The 17,843-nt window shown below is 35.4% G+C and overlaps 1 protein-coding gene across 1 annotated transcript in view; it reads right to left on the reverse strand.

The window, feature by feature from the left end:
• Positions 1–17,843, reverse strand: part of USH2A (usherin) — a 365,445-nt gene that overhangs the window by 135,922 nt on the left and 211,680 nt on the right. Inside the window, exon 38 of the mRNA XM_056487445.1 lies at positions 15,364–15,543. Coding sequence (XP_056343420.1) covers positions 15,364–15,543 — 180 coding nt within the window. The remainder of the gene's footprint in view (positions 1–15,363; positions 15,544–17,843) is intronic.

Consider the following 17,843-nt stretch of genomic DNA (forward strand, 5'->3'; position numbering starts at 1 on the left):
ACTCTCCAAAGGAATGGGGCAGGGGGGCAGGAGGGTACAGCAAATAAATTGTCAAGTCTCTGCTGAGTCATAATGAGAAAGGTGCTCTATTAAACAAATCACGATTTGCTCATTAAAACGGCAGAGACTTACCCCCCAAAATGGTAATTCTAATTTGCACACAAAACATCCTCTGACTATTCCAGGCATTCCTCATCACCAAGGTCTTCAGTGTAACATTTCCCCCAGCTTAACCCTTTTTATCCAATCCATATCCCCAAGAGACTCCTTACTACCCAAGTAATAACTGGCAACAAGCAATAATTCTACTGTGAATTTCTCAACAGAAGAGCCATGTATCTATCAGCTTGATATATCGTCTTTAAGATGCAGTGTTGCTCAAAAACCTCCCCTTGAGCTTTAATATGACCCTCAGGGGGAGAGCACTCCACTTGCAACCTACTGAATCAACATCTAGCCCAGTAAATCCTCACTTAGCAGGGCAGAAAGTCATGCTTTGTATATCAAGAGACTACAAAGGCAGAATAAAATATTTAATCAGATGTCAATTCTAATCAAATGATTAATAAACAGTTCCACAAAACAATAAAAACTGAAGACTGTTTCAAGATGACAATGATGTATTGTATTCCAAATACTCAGGTACATGTGGATGGATTGAAGAGATCTGACCCCTCTTCAGCCAGTAGTGTGCTAAGCAGCCTTTGAAAAGTCTTTCAACTTTTTGCCTCAATTTCTTTATCTTAATTAATGTGGGCAAAAAATTGCTTTGTAGATATTTGTTTATTTTAGGGCAGCAAGTATTGTGCAAAATGATTCGGCTTTAATGCTTATTCCATGTTGAAAGTTTATTTTTTTCTGAGATGTATCCATTATATTTATCATAAGGATCAATGTGAAATGTAAATTTTCTGAACGTAGACTACTTTGAGCAGGACTAGCAAAAGGTGAACTACTATTAGGACAATAAATTATTATTTAGTTATAAAAATGTCTCCACTATTGATATTTCATAAGAAGAAAAAAGTCAGCACAGCTCGATTACACATCTATAAAATCGGTGCAAACTCACACCAGCTTTGACATGAAGTGTCACCACCTTTCACTGTGATCAGATATACTGACAATGTATCCATAATATCTCCAGAAGGCAGCTAGAAGAGTTTGGAGCTATGAATATGCAATTCTGCAAGTTGCCACATCTGTATATATAAAATGTTTAGTATTTGTATCTTATCAAAATATATTTCATACACGTGGGTGCAAATGATAACTGTGGGGATTTAACTACAGGGGAGGAGGAAAATAGGCTCTCCAGCATTTGTACCAAAACAGCAAGGAAAAGTTCCACTCAGACTGCCTTTAGATAAGTGTCTTGCTCTGTCATGACTACTCTTCCTCTTTTCCAGGCTCAATTCACAAACTCCATTTCTTTATCTCATTGCAGTGCTTGTTTAGGTATTCCTGATTCATTTTCTACTTTAGGTGCCCATACTGAGATCATCTTATTATGGCACTTTATATAGCAATATGTTCTGCACATTGACATTTGTTTCTTCTTGTTTTCTATGTATGCCTGTTATCTAGTGGTTTGCTCAGTCCAAATAATTCCAGTCATTGCACTCCCCTTAAATCTCAACTTGGGCATGTGTTTTAGTTTCATTTCAGAGAAAGACAGGCCATGATGCTGGGCGTATGTCATCACTAGAACAGCATGCTAGTTACAAACCTTCATCTCTTGGCAAAGCAGAAGATTGCTTTTATTTGCTTTTTATCTTCACAGTTTCATTGAAGTTTACTCTGCTTTGGTTTTTAACTCTTTCCCCACTACTTTTCCTTCTCAGCATATACCAAATATAAGAGCTGCTCTTGATTTTTTTCATTTAATATATATGTGCAACCATGTTATTTCTCCCACTCTCAATGACTAGAGAATGCACAAAATATTTTTGTATTTTCTTTTCTAATTTTATAATTTCACTGCTGGATGTTTTCAGTTACAGACATAGCTCCATCTAGCAATACATATACCAAGGACAACACACCCTTACTCAATGCACATCCTTGCACTCTGGAACACACAATGTGAAAGGTTCATGGTGGCCCTCTTGCTTTCCCACTCTGGTACATTTATCTTGGGGAGAAAGGAAGCTGTGTTTTGGCAAAAAGCAAATTGAGAGATATAAAGGAGTAGCTTAAAGCCTTTGTAAACTTACACTAAGTCCAAATGTGTTCACACCTCATGTTAGTGAAATTTTCTTTTCAGAAGAACAATATAAACAAGTTACAGAAATATCTTGTTTTCTCTTCATGATCTATCCTGGTCTATACCTCTATTCTCTGCTGTAATAGTAATTTCATTTGAAAAGAAATGGTTTTGTAAATCTATTCAATTTCATCATTAATCTTTAATGTTACTTGTATGGCACAACATCATTCAGAAAAATAAAAATAAGATACTTGAAAAAAAAAAATCTAAAATTTATCTATATCTGGATGGAGTGTGTAAGCTCTAACTGCGTATTTTTTAGCACTTTCACTATTTAGTATTCCTAGCTGCAGAGCATAATTTTAGTAGGGCATTAAAAATCAACTTGGGTTTTACTCCATGACCTGCAGACCCAAAGTTTAAGACAATTGTCTTTTGAAGTTCCAAAGCAGGCTTACTGTTATTATTGTTCCAGAAAAACAAAACAAAACAAGACCAAAAAAACCAACAGCAACAACAACAACAACAAAAAAAAAAATCAGACCTTGCCCTCCTTTTAATGAACTTCTCTTCATGTACAACCTCAACACCTGCAACCTGGGCCTGGGTCTCACGTGTCAATATGTGTAAGAAATGCTCCTTTCCGAAATGTTACATTTCACTGAGGTCAACACTATAAAAATATCTTATAAATTTGTCACTTCACCATTTCATAAGAAGCAACCTGCCTTCCTTCCTCATGTTAGGTGAAAGTTTGTCCATCTTACTCAGCAGGAACTTTACTAAACTCTAAAAGCTACAAAAGAATGCCAATAAGCAATTAGCTGAATGATTAATGATTTTAATACCTGTAGTAAGGACATTGGCTAGAATTTATAACTGCCCAGTAAAACTAATTAGTCATCAGACTGTTCAAAAGGATGGTAAGCCAATAATTGCCATATAACAAAATTAATTTTTTTTAAAATACTATGAAGAAAAACCATAAGGAATGGTATAATAAAATCAGGCAGAAACTGCAATTAAAAAAACATCTCTTGCTGGTTAATTGTGTCTCTGGCTACTGGAAGATGAAATATCTCTGTGAAAAAGCTTTAAGAAACTATCAGATCTGCCTGTTTTAACTTAGGGAGACAGATGTGGCATGAACAGTGGGAATAAGATCCTGTCTATCTTCATGCAACAAACTTCAGCTTCCTGCATGAAGCAGCTTTAGAGATTAAGTTCAGGAGGTTTTCTGGGATTGTACAATTTATTATTATTATTAATTTTTTTTTATTTTCTTATTTTTTTGTAGCTGGTTTTTAAGCTTGTAGCTTCTTGTTTGAAACTAAACATAAACTATTATTTTGAAACTAACACTTCTTAGACAGTTCTAGAATTCCAGAGACTCCCCAAAAGCAACCAAAAAAAATAAAATAAAAAAAAAATCAAATTTTATCCCTCATGGTTGGGAAAAGCCTAGGGAAGAAAGTTTAAACCTACGTAGTTAAATGAACAGTAAGGATAGACACATTAGAATGTTCAACTTTGCAGAAGTTTTGTGAAGACAGAGAATGTTTTTCTGGAAACAGAAGACAGTAATGGGATTAAACTTCTGCAAAAAATTTTCAAATCTCCAGCAGACTAAACAAATGTGTACTGAAAATGAGATAACTTACAATTTTGAGGAAAGGAGATGGCAATAGCTGATTTCCCAATTAACTCTTTTTCAGCCTAATAATTCTCTGAAGGGGATTCTAATGTCATAGAAGAAGAGTTAGACAAAGAAAAAGGTACATAGGTGGTGATGTTACAAGAAGCATATGCATCATTCCAAAGCATAATCTGTTAGAGATTAATTTTTAATATTGATCTATTCTATGACAGAAGGAAAAAGTATAACACCAGACAGTCAAAACCAGAAAGCACCATTCTACTTGGACAAGTGGACATGACTTCTGCAAATCATTATTAGCTATACAAGTTGTCAAGTGTTGGAACAGACTGCTCAGGGAAGAGGTGGAGTCACCATCCCTGGAGGTATTTAAAAGGTATGCAGATGTGGTGCTTGGGGACATGGATTAGTGGTAAACCTAGTCAACTTAAAATAATGGTTGGTCTTGATAATCTTAAAAATCTTTTCCAACATAAATGATTCTATGATTCCACATCTCCATCCAACATGACAAAAGAAACTAATTAAATACAGCAGCCTCAGCTGAATGGTAAAGAAAATGGGATACAGGAAAATGTGTGAATTTACTCACTAAATAAGAAGTCTCATTTAATAAGAAGTCTCTTCATACTGCACTCCTGCAGTATGGATGTGCTGATGGAGTGTTAAATAACAGGTCACCAAACCTTTTTGGTAGAAAACCCCAGTGTTGCCAGCTGATGTGCATTTTGACAGAAACCTCAGTTTCTATATGCCTGTATGTACAGACTGGAGAACAATGCAGGGCTGCAAATAAATTAGCTCTGCAATAAGATTACCTGTAGTTATTTTTAATCCATAAATTTCTCCGTGGTACATAATGGATGGTGTGAAATACTACCATTTCTGATGGAAACCAAGCTTGAGAGTGCCTATAAATAGAAAATGGATCTGACAAGATGACAGATTAGCTGGTGTTAGGGAGCCACTATGCACAGTGGGTGGTGCAGTCTTATTATACCTTGAATTTCCTACAGGTATCTGTGAGATCCAGGTCACTGGGCTACCTTTTGGCTATGAAAAAGATGCAGCCAGAACAGACTTCCTCCCTCTCAAACTCTTTCCTCATTTGCAGAAGGAGGAGGAAAAGAGCTTCGCCAAAGTTTCTGCTTCTAGTAATCAAGGCAACACAGAGTTGGCTTTTGTTCATAGCTGCTACTTAATTCATTATGATATATATGATAATCACAAAGAGACTTTGACTCATTGTCAAAATGAGTCAAAAACTCTAACTTTACAGACTGGGAGTCTCACCTGTGCTTTCAAGAAATGTTGTTCACCTCAAGACAGTAGAAGTCATGCCAGTAGAATACCAAGTGCATAATTCTTTGAAAATTGACTTCTTAAGGTTCCATCAAGTGTCTTGTAAAATTTTGCTCCCTGGAAAACTGTTTCAGTGGCAAACACATTCTCACAAATGGAACTTAAAAAAAAAAAAAAAACAACTAACCAAAAAAAAACCAAACAACCCTAACAATATTTTTGCTCCATTCTTCTCGCTATTCAAAAGCATATTAACTTTTCCTGTTCACCTGAGTTGGAAAAGGCTGAAAACAAAAATATCAAAGCAACAATATCTATTAAGTTTGTGTGTCATCTTAACCTGCTTCTCAATTCACTCTATAGCATTCAAATCATATAGACTTTGAAGTAGCCTATATTCTCTGGTTTTCTTCTGCAAAGTATGTCAGATTCAGAAAAAATACCAAAAATGACTGTATATTTTATTAAAAGCCTATTTTTATTCTCTCTTTCTCTTTTTAACAAAAGTCTAATTTAGTTGCTGTTCCCTTAGGTATGAGGTACACAGTTCATAATTCATTCGATATAAAATGTCAGTTTAGATTTTTGCACTTCTTTGATAAATGAGAAAAAACACGTACATTTCAATTTCCTTCTAGGAGGTTTCACTAAAAGAAGCCCCTCTCCCATTGTGCTGCTCAAAGACCTTTGCGTTAAATTAAACATCAAGATTCAGAAACTGTAGGGAATGATATTTCCAAGACATACAGTACAAATACATGAGACTGGGAAAAAGGTAATGATTTTTCCTACCAGTAAAGTGATGTCTCCCAAAGAGCATCTTTGATCCTTGAATTAGTTCTCAGTTATAATTTAATATATCAAAACTGTCAGCAGCTTTCCTTACATTAAAACATAAAGTGATATAGTCAGCTCCACAAAAAGCAAAATACAACATTCAGGGGCTTTCTCCTCCCCACCTCCAACATGTGCTTGTGACTCTGAAGTCCATCAATATTAATAAGGAAATTCTTTGTACATCAAAGGGGACAGCAAAAAATTAATTTAATTGTATCTGTCATCATCACTAGTATGGAGTGTTTTTTCCTATATAACCAAATCCTGCTGTTGATCAACGTGTAAACTCTTGGGGTGCAATCTGTACAATGGAATAGAGAAGAATCAAAAATTTAGTTCTGGAAATAAAACTGATATAATTAGGAAAAATAACAACAAAACACTGTGTATTATTCTCTTATGTAACACATGAGGCCAAGGCTGACAAATCTGAACCATCACATTTACAGAGTAAACAAGAATTCTTATCACTCCTCCAAATGCCAACTGCAATGCTATGGCTGTCACTTCATGTTACAGCACAGTCCAACAGCTGCAGTATCAATAAATTAAGCTGTATTAGAAAATAGCAACAGGATCACATGATGCTCATGCTGAGCATCAGCACTGATGAATAAAACACACCCAGAGCCAGGAACACCCAGAACTCAGCACCTTCTCCTCTTGCCCTCTGTGCTGCTGCACACTCCCTCACCCCAGCCTGGGAAGTGTCATCAGCCCCATGTTACAACAGCACCTGCTCTCTTTTCCCCCAGTAAATGAGACTGCCCCCTACACCCAGCAGAGTTTCAACAGGATAGATGGACGGGATTCTGCATTCCCTGCTTAAGAACCCAAAAATTAGACACTGCCCAGCAACTGGGAGACAAGATGAATCACCCAGATCTCCATTTTTTCAGCCAGCATTCCAACAGAGAAGAGCTATGAAAGGTAAGACCTCCTCTGGACCTAACTGTGACAAAAATCCCTGACTGTTTTTAACCCATGACAGTTCCCCACTAAAAATAGCACTTCAATTGACAGAAGTATGATCTAGGTGTTATATACTGGAGCAAAATATTTAATATTTAGGGTGAATAAAAAGCAATTCAGGCAGGACTATTTCCACATAGAAATAATCTGTTCAAAATATACAGCTGAGTTTTCTGATGAATAGGGGAAAAGGATCACAACCTTTTACAGCCAAGCTATCCACACAGGAATGTTCATACAGCATTATTAAGTAACTACCCATCACTTAATGCCCTGTTCTGTACACTTTTAACAAATAAACCATTTATATGAACTATCTCTGGGCTTCATTTCCTTAGATAATACTGAAGAATACATAAATTTACTGGAATTGGTGGTAGTGTGTCAATATACAACAATGAATGATCTGCTCACAAGTATTTTTACTGAAGAGACCTTGACTATTGTCATCTTGTTCAAAAATCAGGTGGCCTAATTGATTAAAAGTCATTGTAACACCATTGTGGTTTGTTCAAACCCAAATCAGGTTGAATGTGTTCTGCCTTCTGTGCCACAACACATTTCAGAGCATTTACCCCAAATACATGCACTATTCATCACAGGTCAGAATAAACTAAATACCTTGGCAATACTTACTCTTTAAAATACAGATTTTCTTCAATCTTTTGACCAAAAATAAAGAGCCAGAGGAAACTTCCTCTCTTTTGTTCATTTTTCAAACACAGGGCTACATCCTCAACACAGAAAATTTACAGCTGATTAATTCAGATTACAACCATCAGTTGAGTATTTTGGACAGCAGCATCAATTTCTTATGAATAACCCTCTCAAAAAGGCTACTTAGTATGTAAGAGCACTCACAACTTCAATGTTAAGAAAAAAAGAGAAAAGAGAAGTATTTTTGCTTTATATAATGCTATCTCTTCAGTTATTCAACTTCTTTTCTTCATATATGCATAATTTGAAATTTTTAGATAACCTAAATTCGGCCAACCTGAATGCATGCATTTTCTCTGTACACACTGGCTGCATTAAACTGTGGTGACACCTTTCACAGAGAGGCAATCCCCCAGCCTAAGCCAAGAGACAAGAAACAAGGCTGACAAACTTTGTGACAAGTATATTATACTTTTCAGCATGAGGAGGAATACAAAATTTTCTTTTACCTTCTGTTGTTAACACATGCCTCTCACTCTGTAAAATGGGAACAGCAATCCTCAGTCACCACAGGAGCCTACTGGAAATCTGAATTAGCAGATACAGTTGTAAAAATTATAAAAGTAAATAGGTCAGTATACAAGCAGTAAGGATATATTTAATTCAATACTGGACATATCCCCCTGCAACATGAAATACATTACATTCTCTTTCTCATTTTACTCAGCTGGAATAATCTAAGAGCACAGTATTTCTTTGTCAGAGGAATAAGCATGATCTGCATAGAGGACCAAAGATAAAAAAAAGACAGAAAGCAATCATGTATATATGAATATCCATATACTGGTATTTCATATACATTTTTGTGTGTGTGCATATGTATGCAGAGACAAAAATAACATTCAGAAAGAAAAGAACAGTGAGCAAAAAGCTGTCAAATGCCAGGAATCAACTATTAAGAGCTATAAGAGTCTTATAGTTGCCTTTGTTGAAGGAAAGAGGGTAGCAGACACCAACACTGCACTATAGGAACACCAGAGAAGTGGTGACTCCAGTCACTAATTCTCACTCAACTTCCATTTTCTCTCCCTTTCTGCCTTTATAAAAAAGCTTATTTCTCCTCAGGTACTCAGCCAACTAACCTAAAGTTAACAACATAGATGAAACAGAATGAGGAGTGCTACATTAACAAAAACTAGGGAAAGGTCAAACTTAAAACACTACCAGAACAAATAATCAACTGTATAAAGGAAAACCATTTATTTTCTGCAAAATGTTTTAAGAATTCAGATATAAAGTTTTAGATTTCAGATCCTTTTCCAAACTACAGAGAAAACTCCCAAATGGAGTTACTAAGAGTAATTTTTAACTGTATACAGAATCAGCAAAAAAAGGAAAGGCACTTTTATGGCCATAATGTTTAAGAAAGATCATCTCTGATTTCTTCCCTAGCTAAAAAGGAAAAGAATAGTGTTTTGGTTTCCTGTACATTTAAACCTCAGCATGGTAATAAAAGACCCTTATTTTTCCCCTCATGAAGCTTTTTATCCCCTAATATGGAAACATGACAAATATGCAACAGGGTGACAGAACTTTGATGGAGGTGTACAGATTTCATTGCACACCTGAACTGTGCAAGGTGGCTCAAGCCTTCAAACCTTGCCACTTGACTGAAATGCTTTATGATCACCAGACTAACTTCCATAATCTAGATGCTTCAAGTGCAGAAAATATAGAATAACATGACCAAAAAAACCACCAGTAAACCAATGAACAAACAAAAAACTCACAGATATTTGCCTTTGTTGACAGTTAATGAAAATGAAAAAGAAAGTATAAAAACATGAGCTTTTTAGAAAAGCAGTACCACAAAAATTTATCTGATTCCTAGTACTTACATATATCTGGGAAATGGTTCTAAAGACAAAATTAATGGTGTGATTTTTCAAATGTCTTCTCTATGTTTTCACCAGGAATTTCAGCAGCATTTTATTGCAAAATTCCTTCAACGGAGCCTAACTTACCATATAAACATTGCTGACTGCAGTTAGAGCTCTGAAAAATCTAGTTCAGATTTTCTCAGAATGGAAAGAAAAATTAAAAGTAAAAAACCACCAAGCATGAATAAAGTTGACATTATATAAAATTGGCACACATCATCTAAATTCATGTCCTCTTTTGTGTACAATTGAAATTGGTCTGAAATAGGTTAATATGATAGTAGGTAATAGTTTTAAATAATGATCTACCTCCAAATTCCACATCAGCCCATTTCCCCCAGTTTTATATATTCTTCTCTATTTCTGAAGTACAACCAAGCTGTAGTTTTCCAGCATGGCATCTTCCCTAGTTTTCTTCTAAGAGTTCTTAAGTACAGCCTGGATCTCATGCTAGGGCTAAGGTTTAGGAAAGACCTGAGTGAGTGAGACCTCTTCAGTGAGGTTAATTGCCTGCTTATGAAGGATCAATTAGATGCTCAGAGTTTTCCCTGGCTCATCTGGCTCTCCCTAAGCAAGCAAAACACATCCATGTTCTTCCAGGCAACTAAAATTGCTGGTTTGATCCTTTTGTCTCAGCTGCTTCATGCTGCTCTAGAAGAGACAGAGGAATTGAGGAGCTGATAAATGCAGGTGCTTTGTGTCTGGAGCATGGAAAGGGCACAGCTGGAATTATGGATCTGCCCAGCCCCAAAAGCACAGGGTGCAAAGGCAGCGAGAAGGAGGCAATCAGAAGAAAAGGACATAGCTGCAGTGTCATTACCTGCTGGAAAAACTCCTCAGTTTTATGAGTAGGGACTAACACTAAGCTTCAATTTAAAGCAACCTTTACAATGTGTGGAGTTAGGCTGAGCCCCAACTGGCTGCAGTTTAGGAAAATGAGGAGCAAAGAGGGCACCTCTGTGCCTCCAATTGCCAGAGTCTGAAGACACAAAAGAAGTATGCTGAACAGCCTGGGAGAGGGAAATAAAAGAAGAAAGTAGCACTAATGAAAATGAAAATCAGTTCAATACTGCAAAGATTAGAGAAGAATTCCTGCTTCAGTAGAAAAACTCCCAGTTTTCCACACAAGCACTTTTAGAATACTACCCTTATATCTCCATGAAATCATCTTTCTGGACAAAGAGTACTGGAGTGAACAAGATGCAGGAGAGTATTTTCCCCTTTCCCTACTCTATCCTGGTCTCTCTGCAAAGTACCTGTAGAAAAGATATGGTCACAATTTTCACTAAGAACTTCCTGTTAACACAGAAGATATAGAACAAAAGAATCCTCTTGGATTCTTTCTCTTGGATTTCTCTCTAAAAAAAGAAGGGAGAGAGAGAAAAAAAAGGAGGAGAAGGAAAAGAGAGAAAAAACAAATGATGCCTCAAATACCTGAAATCTGAAGAGAGGACATTCTTTCAAGACAAATTTTATGGTGTGACTCAATGTGATAGTAGGAAATATGGGAAAACAAATCTGTCTCACAGGGAAAATCCTAGGATATTCAAGTTTGATTTTTTCTTCCTAAATAATCCCAACTTAGCACCAGTTTGCTTTGCTTTTCTGATTGAATATTCATTCCTCTGAGGAGGCCTGCTGGCTTCAGTGATCAACTTCCATGAGCAAACACTTTCAGATGTGAATACAAGTTGCATGATGTGGTTCCTACTTGTTTGCATAATTAGATCAGTGGTCCTGTGATGAGGTTCAGTACCCAGTTTCCAAGGTGTTGCAACTTAAAACTAACAGTGGCTGAAACCCTCAGGTTGCAGGACACCATCTCCTGTAGATATTGAACAAACATCAACAGCTCCAGGGATGTAGGCTCAAGTTTTGTTGCTGAGAACAAGCCAAGGCAGTCATGCAGTATTCACAGAAACAAGGGACCAGCAAAGGGCAGGGGCTTAAGGGTCTAAGGCCAAATCTCACATCTTTCCCTGCTAGACATTCCTATGTTGTGCAAATCACAGACAGAGCACATAATCGAACCACATACTTAATAAATCATGGCAGAGTTTAAAGAGGCACTTCACTACTTAGGCAGATTGTTTTTGAGAGTATCTTTTCTTTTATGTTTTACACAGGAAGTATATATCAATGCTTTTGAGGCCCTTTTCTGTAGATAAACCAGCATCACAGAATTACCACCCACAGCAGCCATCAGACCTCTTGTCATGGCTTGGAAATCCAGTCCTTTTTCCTGCTTTGTAGGTGATGATTGAGACTCCACCTTCCTGCTTCCCATCAGAGCAGCAGCCTGTCCTTTTTGCATCTGTTTATTCAACAGAATCCATCTTCTTCCCATTTCCTTCCATACTCAGGCTTTGGTGGCCAGAGGAAGGGAATAAATGGATTTAACTAGATTATAAGCTATTATCAGCAGTGATTGCAAATTTCCTTTCTACTAGCTCACCATCCCTTATTACAAAGCAATTCTAAAATAATGGGGTCTTCTGTGTGCCACTACATCAGAAATAGCACTTATTGAGGAGAAAAATGTATAACCAAGAACTCTGTGCAAATGGTTTTCTCCCAGACTTTTGCAGTTTTATATCCTTTCTATCACTTCAATTCATTTATCTGATTAAATTAATTCTAAAACAATTTGTTTTCCAGATCTTTTACTGGCTAGCATCCTCAAATTAATGTGAAGCACTGGCCAGTATATTATTTTTTTGCAGCTTCTACCTAAGCATTTTAGGACAAGATAAATAGAACAAATGTATTCTTTTTGGAAAAAAAATACAGAACTCAAAAAAATTTACTTCTACCTCTGCAGTATGAAATTTGTCACTAATCATTTTAAACTATGCCCTTTTATGCTTCTTCCATCTCTTTTAGCTTTCCATGCAGTTCTTTGATGTAACAAAGACAGTTTCAGACAAGATTTCAGTTCATCTGGAAAAAAAAAGCTTTAAGTCTTGAGGCAAAAAGCAGTGTATTTAAAATTTATATACTCCATAATGCCTTTGTTCTGAACTTGAACAACCTGAAAAACTTCTCCCCTTTCTTTTGCTTTCTGACTCTGAAGATCATTTGTTCTCATGGTTTCAGCTTCTTATTATGCAACAGTGGTGACTTTAACTGGTGGTTCCAGCATTTAAGTACATGCACAGTCATGGCTGACCCTTTCTGATCAATTGCCAATCCATACAGGTTTGACTGATAAAAGAGCCAATTAGATTTAAGCAAATTAAGGGACATCACCAATGTCAACCACTTATTAAACTGAATGCTGAATTCCATGCATACCAAACACTAATGCACCAAGTCCCATTAAGAGTTGAAATCCTAACCCCATTAGTAACTCCAGACCACTACAGGGTAAGGGTCAAAAGAAAGTTTCATATTTATGGATTAACATTTGGATTCAGTTTTTATTTTTTTAATCTTTCCAAGAACTCTTGAACCTGCAGTGCAATTTTAGGCAAGATCATAGATAAAATAAATTCCTTATTTCTAAGATAGTTTTTTCGAGTGTTGACTTTAAGCATGGCAAATCAGCTTGATAAAAAATTAAGATATATTCAATCAGGTAACACTAAGGATTTTGTGTGCTTTATATTGTGTGCAATGTCTTTTAAAGCTTAAAAAAAAAAAAAAAAAGGAACAAAAGAAACGCATGTTGGAAAAAATTGTATCATGATGGTAAAACAGTGATCAGCAATAACTTTGTCCTCTATCACTCTCCCTGTTAGACAATCAAACTCTGTCAAAATCTGTAGATTTTTTTAATAGTGTTTTTCTGGTATCCTTGCAAAGAGAATGCTACATTTTAACACTCATTAAAAGGCTGTGCTTCTGTACATAATGAGACCTTCTTTACTTTTTGATCTAACAAAACTTCTGACTAAGTGAAATCTTGGCCACTGAAGTAAAAAAATAAAGTTCTTATTTAAGTAGCATCTAGATTTCATTTAATGATTTAGAAAGTGTGAAGGCACTGAATACTGCCCAGTGTAAAATTACCATTATACTCACAATTTAGCATGCAATGGAATTGCAGAACACTCAAAGTCTCATTATAACAAATACCATAGTAAAACAAACATGTATTGTCCCTGATACACATGTGTCTGTACATGTGTACACATACAGTGAAAACACAGAGTGTGAGAAAGCACTTCTCTCATATGCACTGCTTCATTTATTATTCATTTCTCTACAGATCACAGTCCACTGGACAATAGTATGGAAGATTTCTTTAATAACTCTCACTGCTAATTTAATTCTACTTAAACACACATATCCTAGTGAATGCCACATGCTTTTCAGCATGATTTTATGTGTAAATCAGGATAATATGTTTTCAGATCATTAACTAAAAGGAAGCATGAACTAAAACCTATTTAACCAATGAGGTATTGCTTTTAAACTACCACAAGGTAATAAAAAAGATAATTTCAAAGCTATAAGTTTTCTAATTGTAATCAACAACAATCTAATGATGAAAGAAAGTGTATCTTAATGGTTGTCATAAACTTGTGCACATCCTTGCTTATCTTTAAAGATCCTTTACTTTGTCATTTGGTGAAATTTTCACTACTGAATTTTACTAAGCAAAATTGAAATGTGACACTGGAGCTAGAAATATCAGTGTCTTACTCCTCAGTCTTAAATGAGCAGTAAAACTCAGACACAGTTTTATAATTATATGAGAATGTATATTTGTTAATAGTAGGTGCAACTTGACAATCAGATTGGAAAAGTATAAAATGTGCTGGGAATTGACTTTTCCTTGTTCCTCAGTAATCTGCCATAAAAACTCTGTATTGCACTTACTTGCTTTTCTGAAGTCTCCAAACCCAATCCATCTGTTTTCACACAAGTTGTTTCAAGTCTGAGTTTTTGAGCTCAGAGTTTTCTAATTTTTATTTTCCTTTTTCTTTTTTGCTTTTCTTTTCTTTTGCTTTCAAATTGTATGTCCCTCTACACTCTTCTTCCTCAACAGCTATACCACGCACTCTCAAAAACAAGTGTTGTTGGACTCTCATTTAAAAATTCAAAATTGCCTTAAATTAATTGTATCCATTGGCATTCATTTAACAAAAATCTAATCAGCTGAGAAAAGAAAATGCAAAAGTAGCACATCTACATCAGCTATAAGTGTAAGCTTTCTTGAAAAAAAAAACAAACAACAACAAAGCCACAAAACAAATCATTGTACAATGTTTAGGGCATATCTGCTCGATTCTCTTATTTCAAATTGTTATGAAGATAATATCCAGACTGGCTTACAGCCTAATTCACTGTAAATCAGCACATTGTAATTGACTTTCTTACAGCTACATTATTTTATGGATTCTAGCTCAATATATTGCCCATGGTTTATATTACTATTATTAAACAAATTCTCTAAGTCTATCCAGTAAGTGCTCCTTGTCAGCATTTACAACTTTTACTCTAAAATAGATTACAAAATGCAGGTGAGGCTCTCTATATTCTTGGGCTAGATTAGCTTTCCTTGCCAGAATACACCACCATTCTCAGAAAAAAAATGAAGTACATAATGCACTTCTCACCTCCATAATATGCTAACTACACAACTATGTATTTTCATTTTCTAGTTCTTAAATGGAACAAAGTGACAAATTAGAAGCCAAAAAGAACAATTTTGTGAGTAAGAACTACTATTACAAACATTCTTTTGAACTTGAGTCCTCAGCTGCGATAATAAATAACATTTTGTTGAACAGAGTGTTTGTGTAATTGTTACATGCACAGAAAAAGCACTTTTTCATACTTACCTCCTGGAGGCATGACTATGGTTATAGCATCACTTATCAAGCTGCCCTGGCTGTTGGATGCATTCACTTGTACTGTGTAGTTAGAAAATGGAATCAGTCCTTTAATGGGTACCCATACATTGAATTCCTTGCTGCTGCACAACATCTGAGTATCACTTACAATAGAATAATTAGCATTATCTGTTATGGAAAAACAAGAGGGGGAGGAAAAGAACAAATGTTAGACCTTGCATCTGCTACAATTCACTGTCTTTATGAACCAAGTCTTATTTCTACTCAAATGAAGAGTTGCCATTTATACCAGTAACATACACAATTTTTTGGTGTGTTAGGAAGAAAAATTATTATTCATAATTTCTTCTCCTTTTGCCAACAGTTTGTGGCAGTTTGTAAATCCTAGAAAATAAACAAACCAATACATGAACCAAACAGTTGCAAACTGATTACTATATACAGCAAACAGAAGTTTCCAGAACAGTTCTGTGATAATTGCAGATTTGAAACATGAATGATAATTCTTATACCATGCCATGAAAGACTAGCAAAACTTTTTGAATTTGCTAGAAAAATGCTTAGCTTAGGAGTTGATAAGCTAATTCCATTGCATGCATAACAAATAGTCATCTGCAGTAATAGAGGATTTCCAGCATGGCCTGCAGTTCTCTCAAAGACAAAAGAAGGATTTGAAGTACTCAGTTTATCAGTTGAAATCATCAGAGGACACCAGAGCAACCTACATGTCCTTTGCAATCCTTTTAAGATCTCAAACTTAAGATAAGACAATATTCTACCCGACAAAAATGAAAAAAAAAAAAAAAAAAAAAAAGTCTCCAAAATATTTAGTTAGACTAGAAAATATATAGAAAAATATATATCAAGTAACTTTTTTTCACTTAATAAAGACTTTGGTCTCATATCTCAGAGCCAAGCTGACTCACTTAAAATATCATCTTATACTTTGAGTATATGAAGTGCTATATGAACTATTAATGTTATTATTACTATCCATCATTCCATGGAGAGCTCTCTCACTGAAGTCAATGAAAACTCTGTATTAGAAACAACAGCAGAATTGCACAAGTCTGAGAGCACAGGTATGAGAATGAGAGTAAACAGACTAACTGTAAATATATTGTAAATCAATTATGACATTGTAACAGCTTGAAGATTCAATATTTACAACAGAGTCTTCTATAAAATCTAAGACAGAATTACAAAAAATGTAGAAAAATCAATCTTTTTATTTTTAAGGGACACTCGTCAGACTTACTCATTTTGATACAAGTTTCAAATTAACTATTAAAATTGAAATGCTATTAAATCAGAAACAATTTTTAAAATATTCCATGTTTCTATGATGTGCATTAAGCTGCATTTGCAATACATTTCAGCCATGCTCTTTTACCACAGATGAAGGATGTGGATTTTCCTCTAATTTGGGGATTCCTATTCAAGCCCTTCCTTTATTTTGGTCTTATGAACTGCACTGGTGTTTTCAGTTATTCTATTGTAACATATAAAAAGCTTATTTTTTGAGGTTTTGGGGAGAGGGACAGGTTTGCAAAACTCTTTTTTTATAAATCTGCCTTGCAGCCTTCATCCTCATTGCTCAAATTCTACCTGGATTGAGCCTCACCCTAGCACCAGACCACTCAGACTACAGTAGCATGAAGGTTGAATGATTTAATGAAGCTTGATGGATTCATTTTGGATTTCACTGAAACTTATCTGAGACCCTGTTTTAGGTATAGCATTGGAGGCAAAGCTTCTTTACATGCAAGAAGAACAACTACATTTTACACATTCCACATACAGAATCCTGCAGAAGCAAAGTTATTTTGTCTGAGATTACTCTTATGTACTCAGGCTACTCAACCAGCACTAGAAAAATGCATCTGCATTACTTGATCTCAGCTTTTAAATTGTGTATCAAACCCTCCTCCTGCACCTTTGTGAAACTCCCTGTGTGTGATTTGGGAGAAGAAACAATCCAACAAAGCACATTTTTCATATTATCTATCTCAGTTTTTGTGATGTTTGTGATTTATTATTTGTGAAGATCATGCAACAATGTTTGACATATACATTCCTAAGGTCCTAGGGACATTAAACACTTAAGGACTCAGCTGGCTGTGGAAAAAAAAAGATGCATTTTTCAAACATTTCACCTCCAATGTGTGGGAAAGTTTAAAAATACTGTGCTAACAGATCAGCACATAGGCTAGAGTCAAACCTCAAGCATAAAGGAAATTTGTCTAACATCAATTTGTATATGCCAAATTCTTGTGAAAATGAAACTTTTTCTATCAACAGTACAGATTTAACTTGCTAATATTTTAATTTCATTCACCTGAGCCTGGCACAAAACCATGCACTTCCTCTGCTGATGTTTTAATTCCATTATTAATCTTTCTTCCAATGGCTAACTATACCATGTTTTAAAAATACAGTTTTGAGTAACAGAAAATGAATTAAAAGGA

The sequence above is a fragment of the Oenanthe melanoleuca genome, chromosome 3 (assembly GCF_029582105.1).
Source record: "Oenanthe melanoleuca isolate GR-GAL-2019-014 chromosome 3, OMel1.0, whole genome shotgun sequence".
Classification (NCBI taxonomy): domain Eukaryota; kingdom Metazoa; phylum Chordata; class Aves; order Passeriformes; family Muscicapidae; genus Oenanthe; species Oenanthe melanoleuca.